Source organism: Neomonachus schauinslandi, chromosome 8 (assembly GCF_002201575.2).
Source record: "Neomonachus schauinslandi chromosome 8, ASM220157v2, whole genome shotgun sequence".
In the NCBI taxonomy this organism is placed as follows: domain Eukaryota; kingdom Metazoa; phylum Chordata; class Mammalia; order Carnivora; family Phocidae; genus Neomonachus; species Neomonachus schauinslandi.
The window spans coordinates 85,761,070-85,784,656 of NC_058410.1; the positions used below are offsets into that span (position 1 = coordinate 85,761,070).

The window sequence follows — 23,587 nt, forward strand, 5'->3', positions numbered from 1 at the left end:
CAGCATTTATATGATCACTGAAATGACTGGCTGTGGACAAAGAGAAGGCATTCTTGTTGATGGGGTAACAGCAGCTTAGGAATGTCTAAGATGTTCTGGTCAGAGATCTTGAAGAGGGGTTTGTATGTGACATATAAAAAGTATTTTGAGAAAATACAATTTAGAAATAATGTAGCGGAAAGGAAGTAGATCACTAATCAGACTTTGGAGGAGTCCCAGCATTGTGCTTTCTTTTAGCATCTACCAAGATCCTTGAATACCGCATGAGGGTAAAGTAAACATAGCCACTAGAAGTTATGTATGTTGGGTTTATTCCAATCTCAAAAGCATTTTTGCAAAATGATGTTCACCATTGCATTTCTGGGCATATACCTTTCTCACACAATGTCTTGTATATTTTTATTTTGAAAAAAATAACTACAGAAAACATGAAGGGGAATATGGCAAACCTCTGTGTACCAGGCAACCAAAACGAAAGAAATACAAAAATTTACAAAGAAGAAATTTTCTGTATTTTCCCCTCTATTTCTGTCCCAAAGGGAGCCACTCTCTTAAATGTATATTTATATTTTCAGTCCATAGTTTTTCACTTTTATTGCATATATGTAATCATGAACAATATATTATTTGGGATATTTATAATGAATTCCATAAATAGCTTTATTTTTATATTTTACATCCTAGAACTTGCTTTTTTCTACTCAAGGTTGTTTTTAATATCCCTTTCTATTGATACATATAGATCTAGCTCACTCATTGTAACCACTGGAAAATGTTAACGTACCAGGGTTTATCCAAGCCCCATTGATGGGCATTTGGGTTGTCTCTAGCTTTTCCTTATTATAAACAAGCCTGCAGCGCACATCTCCATTTCTCTCCCCTTCTGTGGATGTATTTATCTGTTTATTTTGAAGCCTTGAATAACAGTCTACCCAAAGTACTTCAAGTAAAAATTGATTACGGTCCTAAAAATGTTCGCTTATTTCCACATTGCTATCAAAATCAGTATCTTGTGACTTTACACTAGAGGAAGATGGAACTTGTCATATGCAATTGATAAACAAGATCGTAGTTTTCAAAGGATTCTTCTAGATGTGTGGAATATACTTTGTAAAATTAATCTTGATTTTATTAATATAAGCATTTTTCCTTCTACCATCTAAACATCTAGTGTACCATCATCGGTCTTATACTTACCACACTGTAGCAGAAGCAATTTTTTTCTAGATATGACAAATTCTATCCAAAGTAAGAAAAGGGAGAAATTGGTGGATATATGTAAAAAGCCAATTGGTGTTGGTTTTAAAAAGAAAATAAACAACTGGACTTGTCTGAGCATTAGGGGGTACACAGTGACCTCCCTGTTACTCATCTGGTAGGTGTTAAAATCCCCAATGCAGGGGCACCTGGGTGGCTCAGTTGGTTAAGCATCTGCTTTCGGTTCAGGTCACGATCTTGGGATCCTGGGATGGACCCTTGCATTGGGCTCCCAAAACTGCTCAGCTGAGAGTCTGCCTCTCCCTGTCCCTCTGCCCCTCCACCCCTACTCGTGCTCTCTCTCTCTCATATAAATAAGTAAAATCTTAAAAAAAAATCCCCCAGTGCATAGATGTGAAAGAAAAATACGCTTAGTTGTTAGACTGATCTGCAAAATATAAAAGTAGAAATCAGGGAAAGGGGTCTAGAAATTACTATAAAAATCACTTCTGCCTGATAACAAAGGGGAAGAGGAGGGGATTGTACAAGGAAGAACAGTAATTACATTCATAACTGCTGTATGTTTGAACCCATGTAAATAAGTCTCCTTTGAAACGTAGAAAAAGGACCCAACAGAGGCATCTCTCTGTCTCTCTGAGTGGTACTTGGGTGAGGTTGGACTTAGAGGAAATCTTAGGCACCTATTCCCTCATAGAAAATTCTGCAAACAAAAACATTTCATACCTGAATTTTACACACCTGAGGAGTTGTTTTTCATACTTAAAATGAATGTTCAGTGATTTATCACTGTGGGTATGAGCTGAAAGATAAGTGATGAATTTACTCAGCTTCAGGAAAGGCTGTCCTTTGATTTGCCACTTTCAATGCTATTTCAAAGACCTGTGCTGTTGAGGCTAAATCTTTTCCTTCTGACAGCTGGCCCCAAAAGATACCTGCTAGTTTCTTAGGAGTCCTTAGATATTCTGCCACCTTATTCCACTGTCTATGTAAAGGAGCAGTTCTCTTTAACCAATTTGCAAATACATTATTCCTTCACCACATGCTGCCAGTCTCAGGAAAACTACAGAGCAGAGGTCATCATTTCAACACTGGTGGACTGGTTCCATGGCTGCCATGGTCTTTACTGCCATTTACCATTAATAGCCACTAGTGTTCATTGGTGTTTCTCCTTGCATCTAAGTGCTCTTGATATAGGATGTGGTTGCTAAGCCAGGAGTGATTTCTGTGTAGATTCTACTGCTGTCTGTGTTTGTTCTGGTGCTTCACTGCAATTTTGGGATCCAAATGGTAGGCTGGTTTCGTGATTCTGTTTTGCATGGAGAAGTGATATATAGCAATAACAAGTCACTTATGTGTTGAAATTGTATTTCTCATTAAATCTTTTGTTCAACTGCATAAATTGAGTCCCTCTCTGTCAAAATTATGGTGGGAGGCAAAAAGATGAACAAGACCAGGTGTTAAGGATGGCAACAGTTATTAATACCAAAGAGAGAGAAGTGAGACTTCATGAGAAGAAAGTTTGGAGCAGATGAATAGAAAGGAACAAATCTTTAGTGGGGGCTTAATATGTGTCAGGTATTGTGCTTTTGGGTAAGTTCATCTCATCTCATTTGATTTCAGTCTTGCTATCAATTCTGTGTAGACACAATTATGCCCATTTTACAGACAAGGAAACCAATGCTCAGAGAAATAAAATGATTTTCCCAACACAGCCGTTAATGGTACAATCAATTTTGACCCCAGAGCCCATGTTCTTTTGACCACTCTGTGGTTCTCAATCCTGGCTGCCCATTAGAATCATTTGAAGCACTTTTAAATAATAGTGATATGGACTCAACGCCAGATCAACCAGAGGTATGGGCTCCACAACCAATCAGAGTCTCTGGGCGTGAGGTCTGAGCGTCGGCATTTTCTAAGAGCTCTCCAAGTGATTTCAGTGTGCAGCCAGCGTTCAGAACCATCAAGGTCCACCATAGGTGCAAGGAAAAATCTATGAGGGCAGCTTGAAGGAGGTTTAAATTCTTATTATGGTGACCCATGAACAGCATAATAATTTAAAAAACAAATGTATTGATTCAGAACAGACACTAACCACTTAGTACCTATGTATAGGTAGAGGTGACTTCATTCTTCCAGCAAGTGCTATGCTTGTCTTTCAGTTTATTTTATGTATTATTTATTGGCAGAGTCCTTCTCCCATTAATTAGAATTCTTACAAATCATTTCATATGTACATTTGTATCCGGTACTGCATCAAGTTCCCTGTAGACTCTTCTAGGTTATTTCTCTGGGCGGGAGGAGGGAACAGTTATGCCCCTGGCTTTTCCTAATTCCACTTAAGATTCTGAAGCAATTAGAAAAGATTCTGAGGAATAGAAAAGGTCCTTAGAGTTTGAAATACACCTGTTTTGCAGAATCAAATTTCTCATCACTGAGGTCTTAGGAATTCCTAAGTAACATATGCTTCCTAATGAACATAGCCAATCAGAAGCCAGCTGTTTGGTTTCAATAAATGAATCATCGTTTAAATACTTTAAAAGTGCCACAACACTCTTCTTTGCTCAGCTGTCCTATGTGACAAGCTTTGTGGCTTTTTCTCCCCCGTTAGCCTGCACATGTGCTTTAGTAATTGCTTAAAATGTAATGTGTTCATACGGTGGTGTAGAAATTCTGTAAGCTATCTGGTTACAGAAAATAATGCTAATGTACTAGCAGTAAAATCCCAGACACACAAATGCCTTATTATGGCTGTATAATCAATATTTTTTGGATGTCTTTTTAAGAACGTCAAGGTTTTATTTATTTTTTTGCAGAAAATTTCATTTTCAATGGTCAATCTAAAAGAAATTCCTAGTTTCTGTTGAGACTATCTTTTAGCAGTATTTTCTGGTGATAGATGTATGATCTTTTGAATAGATTGGTTGCACTGATTTATGAGGCACAGAAGTCATATTTTCTTGGATTCATGTCGAAATACCCTGCCCTCAATCAAGAGAATTTTTACTGGGTGAACAAATGAAAGTAGCACTCACAGGCCACATTCCCTCAGAGTGTTTTCAGACCTACTCATCTCTGTAGATTTAATGTGCATCATTTTTTTCCTGACAATGGCACATTCACACTGAATCCAAGGTCATCACAATTCCAGAATCAAACCGGAGTGAAACATTTTTCTAAGTGGGCAAGTGAATCTGTCATCTTCACGCCTCATATAATTAAGCTGGTGACAGATGACGATGAGGACGCAGTGGAAATCCATCAGCGTTTTAATTTTAAAACTGTTTTTGAAATAATCGTTTGGTTAAACTATGATTGTACACTATTAAACCCCACCAAAAAAAATGCCCCCACGACAGCTTATGTTTGGGTACATGAGAAGACACAAAAATAGGGAGCCTGAGCCTGAGGCATTTTGCTAAAGGGGTCTTCAGATGGTTTTGCCACCTACAACGATTCATGAAATATCGCTTTATGAATCGAAGCTTGTGTCCTAATTTCCTTTACTTTGTTACAGCTATTTCCCCTAGATGTGTTCCCTCCTTGCAGCCAGCTGCTATTCAGCAGTCTTCACCAGGGAGCAGACCCTCAGTGCCTAATCCTGCTGTCTGGTTAGGAGGCAGGGAGGCTTGTGCCCACTGAAGGCGCCCCAGAGACGCAAGCCTACATGGCAGCAGGACTGTCCCTGACATGGGAATGTATATGTTGGTGTAAAACCCTGGATATTTTTATATTTTTATTCACTTGGATAAATCTGATTACCTTCTCTCCTTTTGGGCCACGAACTCCATATTCACCAAGGTTTCCCTAGGTGGAAAAAAATATACGTATATTTATATATAAATAAAAGTACAAAAAAAGTCCATTTATTATTAATACATTCAGCCCCTGCATTAAAATATAGTCAGGTAACAGTGTTGTAATAATAGCTTTTATGAATACCATGTTAATCACTTTTGCCTCTCTTACCTTCTGTGAAATATTGCTGAAAAACACCAACTTTGTAGACCCTATTTATCTTCTCTGTGACTTCCTCCCAGGAGGTGATTTGGGGGAAATATCACACCTCCCAGGGCAAGTTGTCACTACTCCAAATTAATGTCTGGCAACTTCTCTTGGTCCCCAACAAGTCCACTGATATGACTTTGTAACATTATTAATGATATCTTTGTTGCTCACTATAATGGACGTTCCATTAATTAACCTCTTGGCTGCACTCGCCACTCTCTTGACTTTTATAATACCTCACTTTCCTAGGATCTTCCTGTCTCTCTGACCTCTCCACTTCCTCCCTCACCTAATGGGTAAATGTTGGATTTCCTTAGGACTCTGTCCAGATCCTTTTCTCTTGTGACTCAACATTTTCTCCTGGACACTCTTCTTTGCTCCCATGGTTTAGGTATCATCTACACAAAGACAAATCTATAAACCCAGCATATGTCTTCTGAGTTTTGACCCATGTATCTAATTTTCCACTTGTTGTATTCACTTATAAATTTTCGAAGAAATTCATATTTAACAAGTTCAAAACTGAATTTAAAAAATTCAACAATATACACATATATGAGAGAGAAAGATGAAAGAATTACATCATGCTGTTAACATGCATTAGTCCAGAAGTGGGATAATAACCATTGGCTTCTTCCTAATCTAGCTCTATGGTTACTTGTTAAAATGCATGGTAATTTCATTTTACAATTGAAAAAAAAAAAACAAGGAGAGAAAGAAAATCTGAATTCATCCTCTCCCTTCCATAGAAGTCTTCCTTCTTCCATCTGGGTATCATTGTTAAGACCATCCTCCTTTTCCTCAAGTCCAATCAGTCATCTAGCCTGGCTGCCTCTGTTCCCCAAATCTCTTCTCTTTACACTACCTACCCTCACTCATCATGGCTTGCCAGGACTACTGTAGTAGCTCCCTAATTGGCATTCTATAATCCACTCTTACTCCCCACACACCTACATTTTCTATATAAGGTCAGAGAGATACCTTTAAGACATTCTGAGTCCCTTCTTTCTAAACTTTTACAAAGCCATCAAAATCCCATATGACCTAAATGCATTTCCCTCTCCAGGATCATGGTGGCCCCTGTTATCCCTCGGAATTTCCAGCTGTAACAGCCTTCTTTTGGCTTCTCAAATGGACCAAGATACTTTCCATTTCACCCTCTAGGTCATCACTCTGTCTTCACTCCTCTGTCCATTTAGCAACTACTCATCCCCCAGGTCTCAACTATGATAAAATGCCATTCATGGAAGATCCTGCAGGTCTCCCAGACAGGTTCCCCTCTCATATCTTCTCATTGGATATTGTATTTTTTCTTTACAATACTAATATTTTAATTTTTTTTGTGTTTGTTTAAAGAAGCTTGCACCTTTTGCACTAGAATGTAAGCTCCATGATGGAATTGAATGCCCCATTCCTAGCACAGTACCTAACATACAGGAAATATTCAATAAATAAGCCTATAATTCTAATTTATGTGTTTTCTCCCATTAAAATTTTTTTATTAAAATATTATGTGTTGGTAGAAAAAAGTAGAGGAACATTTACACAACAAAAGTATGCATTCAGATCACTGTTGCTATAATTTGACATTTTAAATATACCTTCCATGTTATTCATCCTACTCCAATCAAAAATAAGTAGTTTATAACTGCTGTTATTGTTGGTCTTGTGACAGACATTTCTCATTTTTCCTGTTTAACTTTGATCTGAGATGTCTGAATTGAAAATAAAAATTGTATTCTCAAAATCCTGAGCTGTATATTATTATAAGGACATATTTGAAAATGAGGTATGAAACTCTAAGACACATACACACATACATAAAGAATCAGCAGTTACAAAATGGTAGGTTGTTTAGATGCAACCTGCATAAAACATAACTCTGAGGCATTTCCTAAACATACTAGTCATTTGGGCATGATGCCCGTCAGTGTATACAACCCATCAGCATCTCTCCCTGGCTGTGTTTAAGAAAGAAAATTTTAGGGGAAGCTGGAACATGCTTTGGTCTACAACATGACTTATCCAGAGATGGTCTTGGATTGGGAGGTCCCATGCTCTTGAATTGCAGAGCAGAACCAATATAGCATCTTGGTTTAGATCCCCCCCCTCTCACACCTCCCCACAACCTACAGGATATTAGAGATGTTCTAAGTGGGATGAAAAATTGCTTCTATAGCACCAGCTCATATTATTCTATCCATATGCTCTATTGTTCTAAAATCTTGATTTTCTGGTAGCTTTCATGCCCAAAGCAAAAAACAGGGCTATTTACTGCCTGCCAGAGCCCCATATGTTTGCTTCATTCAATATCTAGGCCTGGAAATCCATCTAATCAAGGATCCTCAGTGGCCTCTGAAGCTGTTCTCCACTCTCAGGCTAATAATACTCAAGGCAGATTTGACCTTGAACTTCAGTAGCATTGACATTGTAAGATTTTGCTCTCTACTTTCTCCAAGCTATCTGTACCAGACAATTACTTCGCTCTAGAGAAATAATAAGAGACATAGTCCTCACATTTCTGGAATCTGGCATTTGGCCATAGATATTATTCTAATTTTACTAGGTCATTTGTACATTTGTGCCATGTTATTTGAATGGGTTTTTGTACGCCTTTTGAATAAATGTAATAGTTACATGGTTTTAAATGTGTTTATTTAAAATGTCCTCCAGTGAAGTGATGAGGGTTGTGGAATGGGGCTGCCAATCTGCCTGGTCATTTCAAGAGTTTAGGGATGTCAGAACCTGTCCTTTTTCTCTTGTGGGAAATGATGAATGGAACTCTGAAACCTATAGTCAGGCAAGTGGGAAGACTCAAGCTATTCCACTTGACTTGGAGAAGGTATTCTCTGAAAAAAGGGGATGTACCTGGACATGGATAGGTTGAGCCACAGGAGATGGTTCATAAGGAGGAAGAGACAGGAAGTTAGGATTTAAATTTTTTTTCTGAATCTTCTGGGTCCAGAAGGGTTGCCTTTAGTGTCCCCAAGGAAGCCATCACTTTCTAGGCCATGGGTGCGTTTAACTCACTATTTGGAAAGACTTTGAATGTTTGATTTTTGGAGAAAGATTTTTTTGTCCTTTCTAGTCTGTGGATATTGAAATGAAGTTATGATTTGATACTTGAAAGAAAAATAGATTATTTTGCTAGCAAATTGGTTTTTTTGGATCAACAATTTGGAGAAGTGAACAAGAGAATTGGTTGCTGGGAGGCACAGCATCAATCTCCAACCGCTGAGACTGATTCTCTGCAAATTGCACCGAGTGTGGCGATGTAAGATAGCACAACTATGCATTTGAAATGTGGATCTTTAAAAACAACATCAAATGTAAAATCCTCCCATTCTGGGTCTCCACAGATAACACTTTTCCCCCCCATCTAGACTGTTGCAAGAGGCTCTGGATCTGATGGCGTTAGCAGTTGACACAGCCTATCAAATTTTTATTAAAATCCCCAGAGTTGGAGACGATGAAGAACAGTTTTTTGGATTGTGAGCAGATTTTCCTTAAGGGGAAGAATATTCTCAGCATTGTTGCTTCGTTTTGCAAACAATCTTACAAAGTGGGAGCAGCTGTTTGTAAATTATTTTTGTGATGGAGAGGGAAATCTACCTTTTATTCTTTGCAGCCTCAAGTGGGCATGCAAAAATACATATAAACACACTTATATAATCTTCCCAACCTTACTCCTTAGTCTCTCTCTTTTCCTTACTTCCCTCCCTCCCTCCCAATTCCCTTTTTGATTTGTGCCAGGAGGGGAAAAGGTTTTTTATGCCTTAGCTTCTCCCTCCAGAAGACATAAAGAAAACTATAGGGGAAAAGACCAACTCCTGTGCAGGGACCACAGAACAATTCCTTGGCCTCTGAGGATTCCTCGGATGAGGGAACGACCTGTGGATTTTTCGAGTTTAGAATGGGGAGGAGGAGTGTCTGAGTTGCCTACTGCTTGTCCTCCCACGGGTGGCTGCTTCAGCAGAATCCAGGCTGCACGAATGGGAGCTGAGTTGCTGGTGTCCAGGACTCAAGTGCAGACATCACATAATTCAATGCCAATTTAAAAGGGAAGATTATTTTAACCTTGGAGCATCACTTTATATGTCTCAATATATGGTCCATCATTTAATCTCCAAGGAAGTTTCATTCATGTTCCTTTCTTTCTCTCTCCTTATATGCTATAGCCAGACTGTCAGGCATGCAATGAATTGCAAAATGAAACCACCTCAGTATCCAAAACAGATGGGGGTGGGTGGGTGAAGTCACCGCCAAGTGAAAACATGCATCTCTCTCATCATGGCACATTTGGCCCTTTCCTTTGTGAAGCTAAGGATGAGAATAAAGTGGTTATCAACCAGAAACACTGGCCAGTGTAGGTACTGAGAAGGTAGTTCTTACCTCCTCCATCCATTCTGGTGGAGGCTGATAAAACAGCTCTAACTACTCTCAGAGTGAAACAAAGTAAAGTCTTTGGGAAGCTACCTTCCATTAATTCCCAGATGGGCGTAAAATCTTTTGAAGCCAAGTGGTTATAATGCATCATTTGGGGAAGAAAAGCTATGGTCTCTCTTCTCTAACCAGTTATGCTCCAGCTCCAAAGCCACATTTTGAGCAGATGTGGACTAAATCCCTGTGAGCCTCAGTCCTCTAATGGCAGTAAGGACAGAGAGCTGGAGTTATTTTGGGCAAGACAATAGCTAAGTTCAAAGTCCTGGTTTAGCAAGATTCTCCACTTGCTTGCTCTGGTCAGCCCCCATTTTTTTTGAAATATAATCTTAAAGTTAAAAAATGTACATTCTCAACTTTAGACTAAAATACAAATGCTTCATATATCTTCATTTAAGGGAAAACTGACTCATAGGCCAGATAAACTATATATAGAAGTAGTGTTGAGAGACCTGTAAAGATACAAGCTTTAAAAGTTTTGCAAGGGATAGCAAATATTTAAGTAGCTGAGTAGCAACTTGGTAAATTTTATACCAAAGGTGATCGTAATAGAGTGTGTTCTTGAAGTTTTTCTAGCTGACACTGTGACATCAGGAAACTCATTCTCATTATTTTGAAGCATTTATGATAAATCCTATTCTGTGACAGTAGATGCCTTTACAGAAAAAGCATTGTACTTTAACTGATTGATTTTAGATATGCTTCGCTTTTTTTTTCAAGCCCTAATGTGCCAAGCCCTAATGTTTTGAAAAAGCTGGTATAGATCTATTCAGAAAAATGTTTAATTGAGAATCATAAAATATACCCCAAACATTCTTCCCTAGAATAAATCCCTAGAAAATCTAAGTAAATGAGAAAATTTAAGACAGGATCACTTAGGAAGTGCTACAAGCTCTACACACTTCCCATAGTCTTTATGTTGAATTCAATCTCATTAAAGAAGAACTGGGATTTTTCAAACTAATTAGCTCATCATTTAATAAACACTTTTCTGAGCACCTGCTATCTTCAGGGCCTTTGCTGGCACATAGCATCTCTTTGGGATTTCTAAACAGAGAAGAATGACAGTAGTCAGAGGAATTTATTAAAAGGGAAAGCAAGAACATAGAAGAAAGATATAAAGGGGAGTGTCTCTGAACTTGTTTTTGTGTAGGAGCACAATTATTTACCAGCATCGTATCAACAACAAGCTATCGTGTATAAAGGGATCCTACTTGGTAGACACAATGCCTCATGCCAAGTGATCAGACCTCAAATACTTGTTATTAAAATGATGGGTCAATCAATGGTCACACTTAGGTCTCTGGGTCTTACTTCACTGCCAACACCCATTTTCTTTCCCTCTGTTGTGTTTTCTTGAAGAACAGAGCAAAACACTCTTGCCTTTTGCCACTCAGGGACTTTCATGTCAGTATTCCATCGACCCTGATTACAACTTAAAAACCTTGGTGAAGGGGCCTCTCCCTGAAAGGTGGGGGACCTCCAGTCTTGATCTATGGTATGTAAAGGTTTGCTTGAGGTTTTAGCGTAGCAGTGATTGGTTCTGATAAGAAATCTATCACCTATTGTGCTACTCAAGCTTCAAGGCAGCAAATTATCTAGGTCTACCCTCTGAGAAACTGGATTTGTGACAGTATTAATGGTGAAGCACGATGGTTTGCATTAATTTTTTGCATGAAGTTTTGCAAACTTTGAAGTAATTTTTTCTTAAATTTACTAAAAACTGCTAGAATGCATACAGGAATTCAGTAAAGTGGCAGGATATAGAATCAATGCACAGAAATCAGTGGCATTCCTATACACCAACAACAAGACAGAAGAAAGAGAAATTAAGGAGTTGATCCCATTTACAACTGCACCCAAAACCATAAGATACCTAGGAATAAATCTAACCAAAGAGGCAAAGAATCTGTACTCAGAAAACTATAAAATACTCATGAAAGAAATTGAGGAAGATACAAAGAAATGGAAAAACGTTCCATGCTCATGGATTGGAAGAACAAATATTGTGAAGATGTCAATGCTACCTAGAGCAATCTACACATTCAGTGCAATCCCTATCAAAATACCATCCACTTTTTTCAAAGAAATGGAACAAATAATCCTAAAATTTGTATGGAACCAGAAAAGACTCCGAATAGCCAGAGGAATGTTGAAAAAGAAAAGCAAAGCTGGTGGCATCACAATTCTGGACTTTAAGTTCTATTACAAAGCTGTCATCATCAAGACAGTATGGTACTGGCACAAAAACAGACACATCGATCAATGGAACAGAATAGAGAGCCCAGAAATGGACTCTCAACTCTATGGTCAACTCATCTTCGACAAAGCAGGAAAGAATGTCCGATGGAAAAAAGTCTCTTCAACAAACGGTGTTGGGAAAATTGGACAGCCACATGCAGAAGAATGAAACTGGACCATTTCCTTATACCACACACAAAAATAAACTCAAAATGGTTGAAAGACCTAAATGTGAGATAGGAGTCCATCAAAATCCTAAAGGAGAACACAGGCAGCAACCTCTTCGACCTCAGCCACGCAACTTCTTACTAGAAATATCGCCAAAGGCAAGGGAAGCAAGGGCAAAATGAACTATTGGGACTTCATCAAGATAAGAAGTTTTTGCACAGCAAAAGAAACAGTCAACAAAACCAAAAGACAACCGACAGAATGGGAGAAGATATTTGCATATGACATATTAGATAAAGGGCTAGTATCCAAAATCTATAAAGAACTTATTAAACTCAACACCCAAAGAACAAATGATCCACTTCTTGATTAGAAATGGGCAGAAGACATGAACAGACATTTTTCCAAAGAAGACATCCAAATGGCCAACAGACACATGAAAAAGTGCTCAACATCACTCGGCATCAGGGAAATCCTAATCAAAACCTCAATGAGATACCACCTCACACCAGTCAGAATGGCTAAAATTAACAAGTCAGGAAATGACAGATGTTGGCAGGGATGTGGAAAAAAAGGGAAACCTCCTACATTGTTGGTGGGAATGCAAGCTGGTGCAGCCACTCTGGAAAACAGTATGGAGGTTCCTTAAAAAGTTGAGAAGAGAGCTACCATACAATCTAGCAATTACACTACTGGGTATTTATCCCAAAGATACAAATGTAGTGATCCGAAGGGGTACGTGCACCCCGATGTTAATAGCAGCAATGTCCACAATAGCCAAACTATGGAAAGAGCCAAGATGTCCATCGACAGATGAATGGATAAAGAAAATGTGGTATATATATACAATGGAGTATTATGCAGCCATCAAAAGGAATGAAATCTTGCCATTTGCAATGACGTGGATGGAACTGGAGGGTATTATGCTGAGCAAAATAAGTCAATCAGAGAAAGACATGTATCATATGACCTCACTGATATGAGGAATTCTTAATTGTAGGAAACAAACTGAGGGTTGTTGGAGTGGTGGGGGGTGGGAGGGATGGGATGGTTGGGTGATAGACATTGGGGAGGGTATGTTCTATGGTGAGTGCTGTGAATTGTGTGAGACTGTTGAAATTCAGACCTGTACCTCTGAAACAAATAATACATTATACGTTAAAAAATAAAAAATAATAAGAAGATAGGAGGAAGGGAAAAATGAAGTGGGGGAAATCAGAGGGGGAGATGAACCATGAGACATTATGGACTCTGAGAAACAAACTGAGGGTTCTAGAGGGGAGGGGCATGTGGGGTTGGGTTAGCCTGGTGATGGGTATTAAAGAGGACACGTATTGAATGGAGCACTGGGTGTTATACGCAACAATAAATCATGGAACACTACATCAAAAACTAATGATGTAATGCATCGTGATTAACATAACATAATAAAAAATTTATAAAAATAAAATGCTGGTTTTGTGAAAAGATGCTGAGCAAAATACATTTTTTTGAAACCTACTTTCAGTGAGGAAAGATATTAAGTATATGTGATCATGTTTCAGAGTCTGAGCAGTTAGGAATTAATACGTGTTTTTTCAAAAATATGATTACATAAAATGTCTGTGTATATAAGATGTGAAAAAGAGAAGCCCTACCTTATTATAATATCCAAGAGTCTGTTGTACTCCTTGTATTCCAGGAGGCCCCTGTATTAGAAATAAAGAGAAAGGTGTGAACATTTACCAAAACAACGTGAATTTAAATAACGTATCTAAGAATTCTTGAAATCTTAGTTAAGAAAAAGTAAGCATTTGTTTAGTCAAATATTCTAATTAACGGAGAATTACAGGAGCAATAACTTATCAGGTTCCTAAAGGTACTTCTAGGTTAAATCCTGCATGAATCCAAAGAGAGGTCCTAAGTGGGAAAGTGTAACATTTACCAGAAGGTCAGGCATCAGCATATTCTTTATTAAAAAATATTGTACCTGTAAAACTCCTCCGGGGAAGAGGTTGTGGGTTCAGTTTATTTTTGACACTTCTTACAGGGCTTTGATCAATATATTATAGAAATGTGTGCCCATGTGTTATTAACTGAGAAAATATGGGAGAAATATTCCTTTGAATTGGTTGAGTGAAAATGGCTGCACATGGAATTTCAGACCAGAAAAAGATATCTGTTCAAAAACCTCAGATTTAAGACATTCAGATGCTCATAGTCTTCAGCTGACATGGAGCGTTCACTAAGCACCTTGTGAGCTTTGGGTAGACAGGGAAGAAGACATTCATCTGTCCCTAAAACTTCCAGATAGAGAAGAAGAGGAGAGTTTCTGAGTTTTCAGGGATTACACTTTGGGGGAGAGGGCCATAAGAAAATACAAAGCTTAGCATTATTTTAAATCAAGTAGTTCAAGCCAAGAGAGAGTCAGCAATGTCAGAAAAGAGACTGCATATTTCATCTTGACCTCGAAAACTCCTCAGAGGAGAGAAAATATTACAGAGGCAAAGCTCTTTACATTTTACCTCAGAAGATAACACAAAGAAAGACTATGATTGAGCAAATCAAACACCACTGTTATACAAAATTATTTTCTTTACAAGGAAATAAAAACTTTGAAAAGTGAAGAAAATTTTAAGGAACGATTACTAGCTGTACTCACTGATAGGAGAAACACCTTAAGTATACTGAAAAAATTAATGTCAGTTAACATTTATGACTGGTGTTTCTTATGAACAGCTTGTGTCTGAAGGTCTTTTCTAACGTGAAACCTTTGCGTTGTGCCACTAAATGCAGCAGATACAATGATGTAATGATGGATGTCTGGAAGCAGTTTGATATAACTCTTGAGAAAATAATAGGCCTCACGGGTAATGGAGTCGAGTATGATTGGAAAGACAAACGATGTTGTTACTTTGCTGAAATAAAAACAGAGCTAATGTCAGAAAAGAATTCTCATGGCACTATATTTTTTTCCTCTTCTTTTTCAATTTGCCAGCGTTCTGTATTCTAGGTCAGTTAGATGAAGTAATGAGGAAAGCAATCATTGGGTAGGAGTTTTTGCAAAAAGTTTCTAGCCAAGAAGATGCAAAATAAAAACTCATTCTTGAAAAGCAGGAAGCTTGAGATTGCTTACGCATTGCTCTTTCTGCAGCTATATAATGTGGCAAGGAGAAATTTTAGGTATCATATTGTAGTAGCATCAACAGGTGGCTTATGGATATATGCATAGTAGGCATTTGGTGAATGGTGAATGCGTGTTGATAATAAGGCTAATGAGATCAAAGAATAGTGACGTGGTGGGTAAATTTAGCTTCATACACATTCATCCTCGTTGAAAGTATTAATAATTAGGGCTCCCAAATATAGCAGGATCATACCGTCTCTCAAATAGAGCAGAAGAATCAATCAAATAAGAATAGCAAACATTTATAATGTATTTATTGTGTGCCAGGCATTATACTAGAGATCTTATGTGGATTAACTCATTTAATCCCTACAGTGACACTGAGCGGTATATACCATCATTATTTCCTATTCGAAGATATAGGAAATGAGGGTTAGAAATTGTTAATTGGCCCAAGGTCACGCCACTGGTAAGTGGCAAGACTAATATTTAACATAGATAGCCTAGACACAAACTTAGTTCTCATCCACTCTCCTATCTTAACTTAAAAGCACACTCACAGCCTAAAATAATTTTGTAGTCATTTTTTTAAAGATTTTTTTTTTTAAATTTATTGAGAGGGAGAATGATAGAGAGAGAACATGAGAGGGGGGAGAGTCAGAGGGAGAAGCAGACTCCCTGCTGAGCAGGGAGCCCGATGTGGGACTCGATCCTGGGACTCCATGATCATGACCTGAGCCGAAGGCAGTTGCTTAAACAACTGAGCCACCCGGGCACCCTGTAGTCATTTTTTTTTATCATGTTGACTGTGTCTTAGAGAATACTGGGTGATCACTCTTTCATGTTCTACTTAACATACTGAAATTGAAAAAAAAAAATCAACAGAACTTGTACTTAGCACTTCTTATGAGCCAGCAATGTGATTGGTGTAGGAGGGGAAGATATAAACACTTTGTCTTTAGATGTAGTCCCACTACATAGATGAAGGAGGTCCCCCGAACTATTCTTTGCATCTCCCATCTATCTTCATACATTCTTACAACCCATGATAGGGATATTATGCCTAAATATTCCCCCAAGTTCCTCTCAACCCACAACTATACTCAAAATGCATCTTATCTTTGTTTGCAGAGGTTGGGAGAGCAGGTGGTCAGAGAATATAAAAAGTGGGAGCTTTTGAGGGGGCTCTGGAAGTCAGTATGGAAAAATAAAGAGGAGAATGAACAGAGTGGTAGGGGTTACCTGGCACAGAACAGGTAGCAGCGTGGATGAGAATAGTAAAAAACGGGAGAGCAAAAATTGGGTGAGAATTAGGTCTGATCTTTTACAGACTGGTTATGTGCTCGCAGTGTATAGCCATATTACATAAACCCAGAGCATATTCCTCATCCAGGATCCTGATCTTGCTGTTGAACGGACCACTGGGGATAGGGCAGGAGGGCTCAGTGCTGCTTCTCCTTCTAAAAACAATAGCAGAAGCACAGCTCACTGAACAGAGTCCCTGGCCAATAGAAAAGCCTGAACAGTATGATTCAGATATACACACGATTAATAAACCTATAAAAGTTACTTCCATATTTTTATATGTTTTATTCTTGCCATAAAATGTCAAATCCACAAAGTACTGCTCCAAATGGGGTCGATCTGAAGTTTTAGGCTCTACTACCTAATCTACCGATGAGCATTTATGATGACATTTTCTTTCTTGTTCTTTTAGTCAGTAGGATACTCTGGGTATCACAGATCCTAGGTTTAATGTAACAGATTTACAGCTAACCGTCTACCCTGGAGGCAGTCCTTTACACAAATTCTCCCCGAGGGCTAAAGAAGCCATGCAGTGACTGAAAAAAACGCCAGTGGAGAGTCCTCAGGCAGCCTACCTCTGCCCTGACTGCAGCCTGCCTGGCCATGGCTCCCCGGGTTGTTCTGAAACTGGCAAAAGAAACCACCTCAATCAACGTGGGGAGAGTGATGGTAAGAGAAACACTATGCATATAGATGCCCAGAGCAACTCTCTCTTGACTGCTGGAAGACCAGTATAGACCCTGGGGTCTTAGAATTGGCTGACCTAGAGCCACATCCCCAAGAGATGTGCGAAATATTTTCCTCTTTTCTATTCTGGTACAAATGCATGGCTGGAAAAGGTCCAATGAGTCATTTGTTTCTAAGTTTAGTAAGAGCTGTCAGTCTTACAGACTATCAATCAACTCTAAGGAAGAAGTTAAAGACTTGTGGTAAGTGACAGGTCTCCTGGCACCACATGGTGTTAGCAGATGTTCCAGGACACTTGAGAGGTCACTTTCTCTAAGGTCTGCATTTATGAAGACTCATCAAGGAATTGCTTAGATGACCAAGGCCCAGTGGAGAATGAAGGCTAGCTACGGAGGCCACGTCAGCCCCGGCTAATGCTCTCAGCCACTCCACTAGGAAAAGCAGTTGAAGGATTATGGAAAGAAAAGTCCCAATATCTTGCTATGATAGTGACCTATACATAGCTATACAGAAATCATGGCTATACAATGTCTAGCTGTCTTTTTTTTTTTTTTTTAAAGATTTTATTTATTTATTTGACAGAGAGACACAGCGAGAGAGGGAACACAAGCAGGGGGAGTGGGAGAGGGAGAAGCAGGCTTCCCGCCGAGCAGGGAGCCCGATGTGGGGCTCGATCCCAGGACCCTGGGATCATGACCTGAGCCGAAGGCAGACGTTTAACGACTGAGCCACCCAGGCGCCCCTGTCTATCTGTCTTTTATGCAGCTCTGCTCCACTCTACCTGTATTGGGTTGGGAGACATAGGACATCTTGGTTAATGTGATGAGTACACAATTACAGAGCACCTTTCAAATGCTCATGAACTCCAGGGAGACACACCTGTTCAGAACCCAACTGGGCTCCCGTGTAATTATCTGAGAGGTCTATAAACCTGGTATGGGTAGAGATCCTGATGTTTCCTACTGCAAAGAACCATACCTGGTGTGATGAAGTGAATTAATGCTACATTCAATTTGGGAGCATATACTCTCAGCAATAGTTTATAGCATTTAAAGGTTTTTTTGTTTGTTTGTTTTTACTAAAATCTTGCTAGAGGTGGAAAACAGAAGTATCATGGTGTCTGACACCAACGTCATCAAATGCATAGTGTGAAAATAATGAGCTGTTTGCATTATCTTCACCTTAGCAGATTTCTGTTTTGGCTACAGATTCCCTAAGTTTAAGAGATGGCCAGAGTTTTCTGTGTTAAAAACCACACTCTTCAAACCTGGTCTTGGCTGTACTTTTACTTTTCAGTTCATGCAGTACACAGAGCTTAAAAAACTCTACTTTTCCCTTTTTTTTTTTTTTTCCTTTCCCTGGTCTTTGGTGTAAGCTCTCTATGCAAGTCAGGGCTAAGACCTTTTGATTCAGCTTTATCACCCCCTAGTATTCTGAATCAAAATCTCCATGGCTCCACAGTTACTCTGCCTCCTCTCTGATCCTCCCTCCTGAACCATTTCCCTTTTTTCCTTTTCTCTAAAAGCATCCTTTAGTTCTTCATCACTGCTGACTAAGCCTTCTTGAGCCATCTTGGTGCCCCTTATTTCCAAGTCCCATAGCTGTTCAATCTCTTGTTAGGGGCTCCTTTCAGGATTCACAAATACATATTCTCAGGTTTTATAATAATTGCCTTCTGGCCCTGTGGGTTTCCAGTTAATTTCAGTCACAACCTTCAAAATACCAAAACCTCTGTGAGGAAAGCTGTACTAATCAACGAGCTTCAAAACATGTTAAAAAATAGCTTTGCAATAAGAACAGATAGAAAGCTTATTATTGGAAAGTCATTTGGGCTAATTTTCAAGAAATATTTTCCATTTCTAATGGCTGGTAGAAAAGGCAGAGAACTGTAATTATTCTTCCCGTGGTATGAAAAAAAATATATCATGAGGAAGCCTAAACTCATTCATAGGAATGGTAAGACAAAGCATATTTCAATATATAGTAATCGCTGGAACAGCTTATGTTTTCTCTTATACATTTACATCTATAATATTATATATAACTTAGTATATATAAAGCACATTTACATTGATTATGGGGGCTGTGTACACCTATTTTCTTGTTGGAATGAAACAAGGAGTTTCAATCTGTTTTTCTTATCATAACTCGGGATGTGGTACATAGTATCTCTCCCATCTCCACCAAGGTTTGCCAAATTCATTAGAATTATTGTTTCTCCAAGAAAAAATGTGCGGGGAGAGCCGACTTCTTGCTTGTTGGTTTTGGTTTCAGTTAGCAATGGTAGCGAACCTAGCATAAGTGTTGCTGCTTTCAAACTCATAGAAGATAGGGCCAACAGATTTAGATTAATCTAAGAATCTGGCTAAATAATTGAAAACAAAGCTGCAGTGAGCTCTGGTTAAGTAGAAAAGAGCTTATGGATGGATTTTTAACCAGAATTACAACATAGAAAGTTGTATTCTAACTCAGAGAAAAATTGATAATATTCTTTAGATAGAAAATATTTGGGAAATCAATTCCTCTTTCTTTTAAACACAGAACCTCTTATTTATCTTAAATATTTGCTCTAAATGAAATTTTTTTTGTCTCTTGGGATTTAATTATCTAAGTTACACAGTTATAATTTTTATCGTGGATTATTTTTCTAAGAATGCTTCTGCTATAAATTTTTAGTGACTAATGAGATAGCAATATTCCTCCCCCCCCACCCCTCAAAATTTCTGAAAACTCTCAAACTGCATAATGATGATTTCTGAAGCCAGGAGAAGATTCACTGAGTGTTCGTACTATGTTTACATTTCTTTTTTTTTTTTAATTTTTAAATTTTTATTTTTTATTATGTTCAGTTAGCCAACATATAGTACATGGAGGGGATTATGCTAAGTGAAATATGTTTACATTTCAACATAGATTCCTCAAGCTCTCCTTTTTGGGATTACAATGGGAATGTGGCCACATAGTATGTACGGGGTAAATTTTAAGATTCCTGGAAAGGAACTCTTATTCCTGAGAATATCCCACCCACTTTCTGGTTTATTCCTAAAACTTCATAGAGAAAGTTTGATTTATTTGTTTGGGTTTTATCACCAGCTCAAATGTAAATGTTCCCGGTAGATGTAATACTGTTTCATATTTATACAACTCTGGATAATTTTAAGTTTGTTTTCATGTATTTTCCTGGATGACATGTTAATGTGATTTCAAAACATGTTATCTTATTTGATTCTTACAATAACTGAAGTGGGTATTATTATATTCTTCATCTAACATGAAAAAATGGAGAGATTTTTCCCCTAAATCACATAATAAGCAAATGGTAGAATCAAGTCTAAGAGTTGTTCCATTCTAATATATTCTTATGGATCATTTATTAAATATTTCCTGAGAGCAAATTGAATGGGACAGAGAAAGAGAAGAGTGAAGGGCATGGTACTTGGGGAGTAGGGACAGGAGAAGATAGTAAAAGAGGAAGTGGTACAGAAGGAGGAGGAGGAAGACCCTGGAAGCTGATTCTTTCCTTGTACCTCTATCAACCCAGGGCTCTTGCTTTCTGGCACCAGGTTCTGAGGAATGACGTTACTTCTTTTGTGCTAAGTCTTTTTTTTTTTTTTTAAAGATTTATTTATTTATTTATTTGACAGAGAGACACAGTGAGAGAGGGAACACAAGCAGGGGGAGTGGGAGAGGGAGAAGCAGGCTTCCCGCGGAGCAGGGAGCCCGACGTGGGGCTCGATCCCAGGACCCTGGGATCACGACCCGAGCCGAAGGCAGACACCCAGCGACTGAGCCACCCAGGCGCCCCCTTTTGTGCTAAGTCTTAAGATTAACTTTGGTTGTAAGAGATGAGGACTCAGAATAAGCTCAAGGAAAACTCAGGTTTCAAGCGAATCAGGACATATTTCATTTATTTGGCCAATACATAAAGATACAATCATGAAACTGAAAGTGCCCTCATCCTTAAATAGATGTTTTCATCCACACTGAAAATTGAATCTACTGAGATTTTTTTGGATGACTAATATGTCAACGAATATACTTAGGTTAACATTCTTAGATGAAGTTTACTCTGTAAAGACTTGAACAGAGAAAAACAGGAGAGGAGCGAAGCAGATAGAAGAAAAAGTTACACGAGAGTGAAAATGTACAAAGTGGGCAAAGTATCAACATTTTTGCTTCAGAAATGGTAGACCTTGAATGAAATCAAGAGAAAGAAGGAAGAAAATAATACGCAGATGGCAGAGAATTATAAAATGAAATAATAATAATATTAATAAATAAAAATGGTTAGGCTTTGCAACTAATAACTGTGTGGCAAGGGACATATATTACTGCGTTTTACTCTACAGCAACCCAGCGAGGTAGGCATTATCCTTATTTTACATAACAAAAGGTTAACTAACTTACCCAAGATCACACACCTAGTGGATAAGAGCCAGATTCCAACCCAAGTCAGCCTGACCTCATAGCTTTGATATTTTAACACTTTCCTTTATCTGCTTCACAGTGAGACGGTGGCCAGATAGGAAAATAAAATGTCAATTATCTTAAAGCTGGTTATAAGAATCAAGTAGGGAATTCTAGGATAAAAGATTACAGAATCCCTTAATGAGATACAGAATCAGTAAGGGCCAAGCAAAGATTGCTCTGGGACACAGTGTAGACACACATCTTCAAAGATTTGGATGACAAGAAGAGATCAAGAGGAAAGTGGTCAGAACGGAAGAAGGGTAAGGAGAAGAGAGAGGAACCACATACAGACACAAGAAATGTTAAAATCATGGAGGGCTTAGATTAGAGAGAGATCAAGAGAGGGAGATTTCTGAAGAAAGCAAGCAAGCAAGCAAGCAATGGTAATCAGCATCTTAAGTAACTTTTGGAATTCAAGTAACACCAAATGAGGCCTAGTATTTATGGGATGATAGAAGAAAAGGAGAAATAAAAATGGTCATAGTTGGTGGAAAAAGATGAGCTAACCAAGAGAGTAGTAATGCTTGGAGATGATTTTGATAGGTTGAAATTCTACGAGTGTGAAATTGCTGTGATGAACAGTCATGGGAAAGCTGTCACACTTAGTGGAGAAAATGAAATACCCTTCAAATAAGACTACAACAGCGCCATTGTATTTGTTGTGGAAGAGAGATTTGTGTATTAGCATTCTTGAAATCTGAAGCATTTAAGTGATACAACAATACATGGGTTTAAGCATTCATCAATGACATCTTTCAGGGACATCCTCGAATAAAAGTAATACTTTTGTTAGAAGCCAGCAGCCACAAGTTCATTCTTGGTGAATCTCTGGAAATTCTGAGCAACACTGTGATCTGTGTGATCCATCTTCTCTTGTCTGAGCCAGTTTCCCCCCCCCACAGTGGCATATACCTGCACCATACTTGGAAAGATCAATAGCTCCTAAGTGTTTCAATCTAAGATATTGCCAGCATCCCTGGTTCAGAAGTTCAGAAGCAGCGCGATTAACAGGTGAGGAATTGCAGCAAAAGCAGCTTCTAGATCTTGAATGAGAATTTTTCACATCTGCCACTTTGGACATTTTTCAAACTCATTCCTCTGTGTATTCCAGGAAGTGCTCACTTGAGCTGGGCTTGTCTCTTCTGGCCTGCATACTGAGCTGTGTAATTGAGGGAACTCAAGCATAGGCAGTTTATGGTTGTATGAATAAGCAAAATACTCAATATGTGACCTGATTGTTTTCCAAAATTGCACAGTCCCTGGTTTTACTTGTCATTTTGGAACAGGAGTGGGAGGATGAGACTGTGACAGTGAATGCATTCAATGGGTATAATTAACTCATTTCATAAAAGCAGATTTTCTAAATTATGCTATGAAGCTCATAAGTTTTTAACACTTTATTTTCCAAGGGAGACAAAAATCATTTTCAAAGGAGCTTATTTTTTTCCTGACACCATGAAACAAATCAATCTAATTGGTATAAAGCCCACTGCATTATTGATAGTGTGGGACATTTTTGACTGATTTCCATGGCATGATGGTTAGAAAAATAATGATTCCTCCCCCAACACTGCTATTCTGCTTATCCATCCATAAAATGTGTCAGACTCATCTCTCCCCAGTATGTCCTGCAAAAGGAAAAATATCATTAGTCAGCTCCCTGCAATATAGGAGCAGCAGGAATCTTGAGAGTGGCTTGCCACCCCACAGGAACAACATCATTGACCCAGTGCAAGGTGATAAAAACCACAGGGGTATGAAAACTAGTAAGAATGGAGGTGTGTGAAACAAATTATTTGTATCCAGTGGTGTCCCCCAAAGCTCACCACCAACCAAAACCATACCTGGAGAATGAGTGTGCCTCCATCCCCTCGTGTGACCTCAGTAATCAAATCAGGAGGAAAGTTGGCTTACACCGCCTGCACCTATCAATGCTTTGAGTTTTCA

General features: G+C 38.6%; 1 protein-coding gene across 1 annotated transcript in view; it reads right to left on the reverse strand.

The window, feature by feature from the left end:
* The window catches only part of COL19A1 (collagen type XIX alpha 1 chain), a 313,602-nt gene that overhangs the window by 76,237 nt on the left and 213,778 nt on the right, over positions 1–23,587 (reverse strand). The window contains exons 16-17 of the mRNA XM_021692008.1: positions 13,710–13,760; positions 4,978–5,022 (exon numbers count right to left, since the gene is read on the reverse strand). Coding sequence (XP_021547683.1) covers positions 4,978–5,022; positions 13,710–13,760 — 96 coding nt within the window. The remainder of the gene's footprint in view (positions 1–4,977; positions 5,023–13,709; positions 13,761–23,587) is intronic.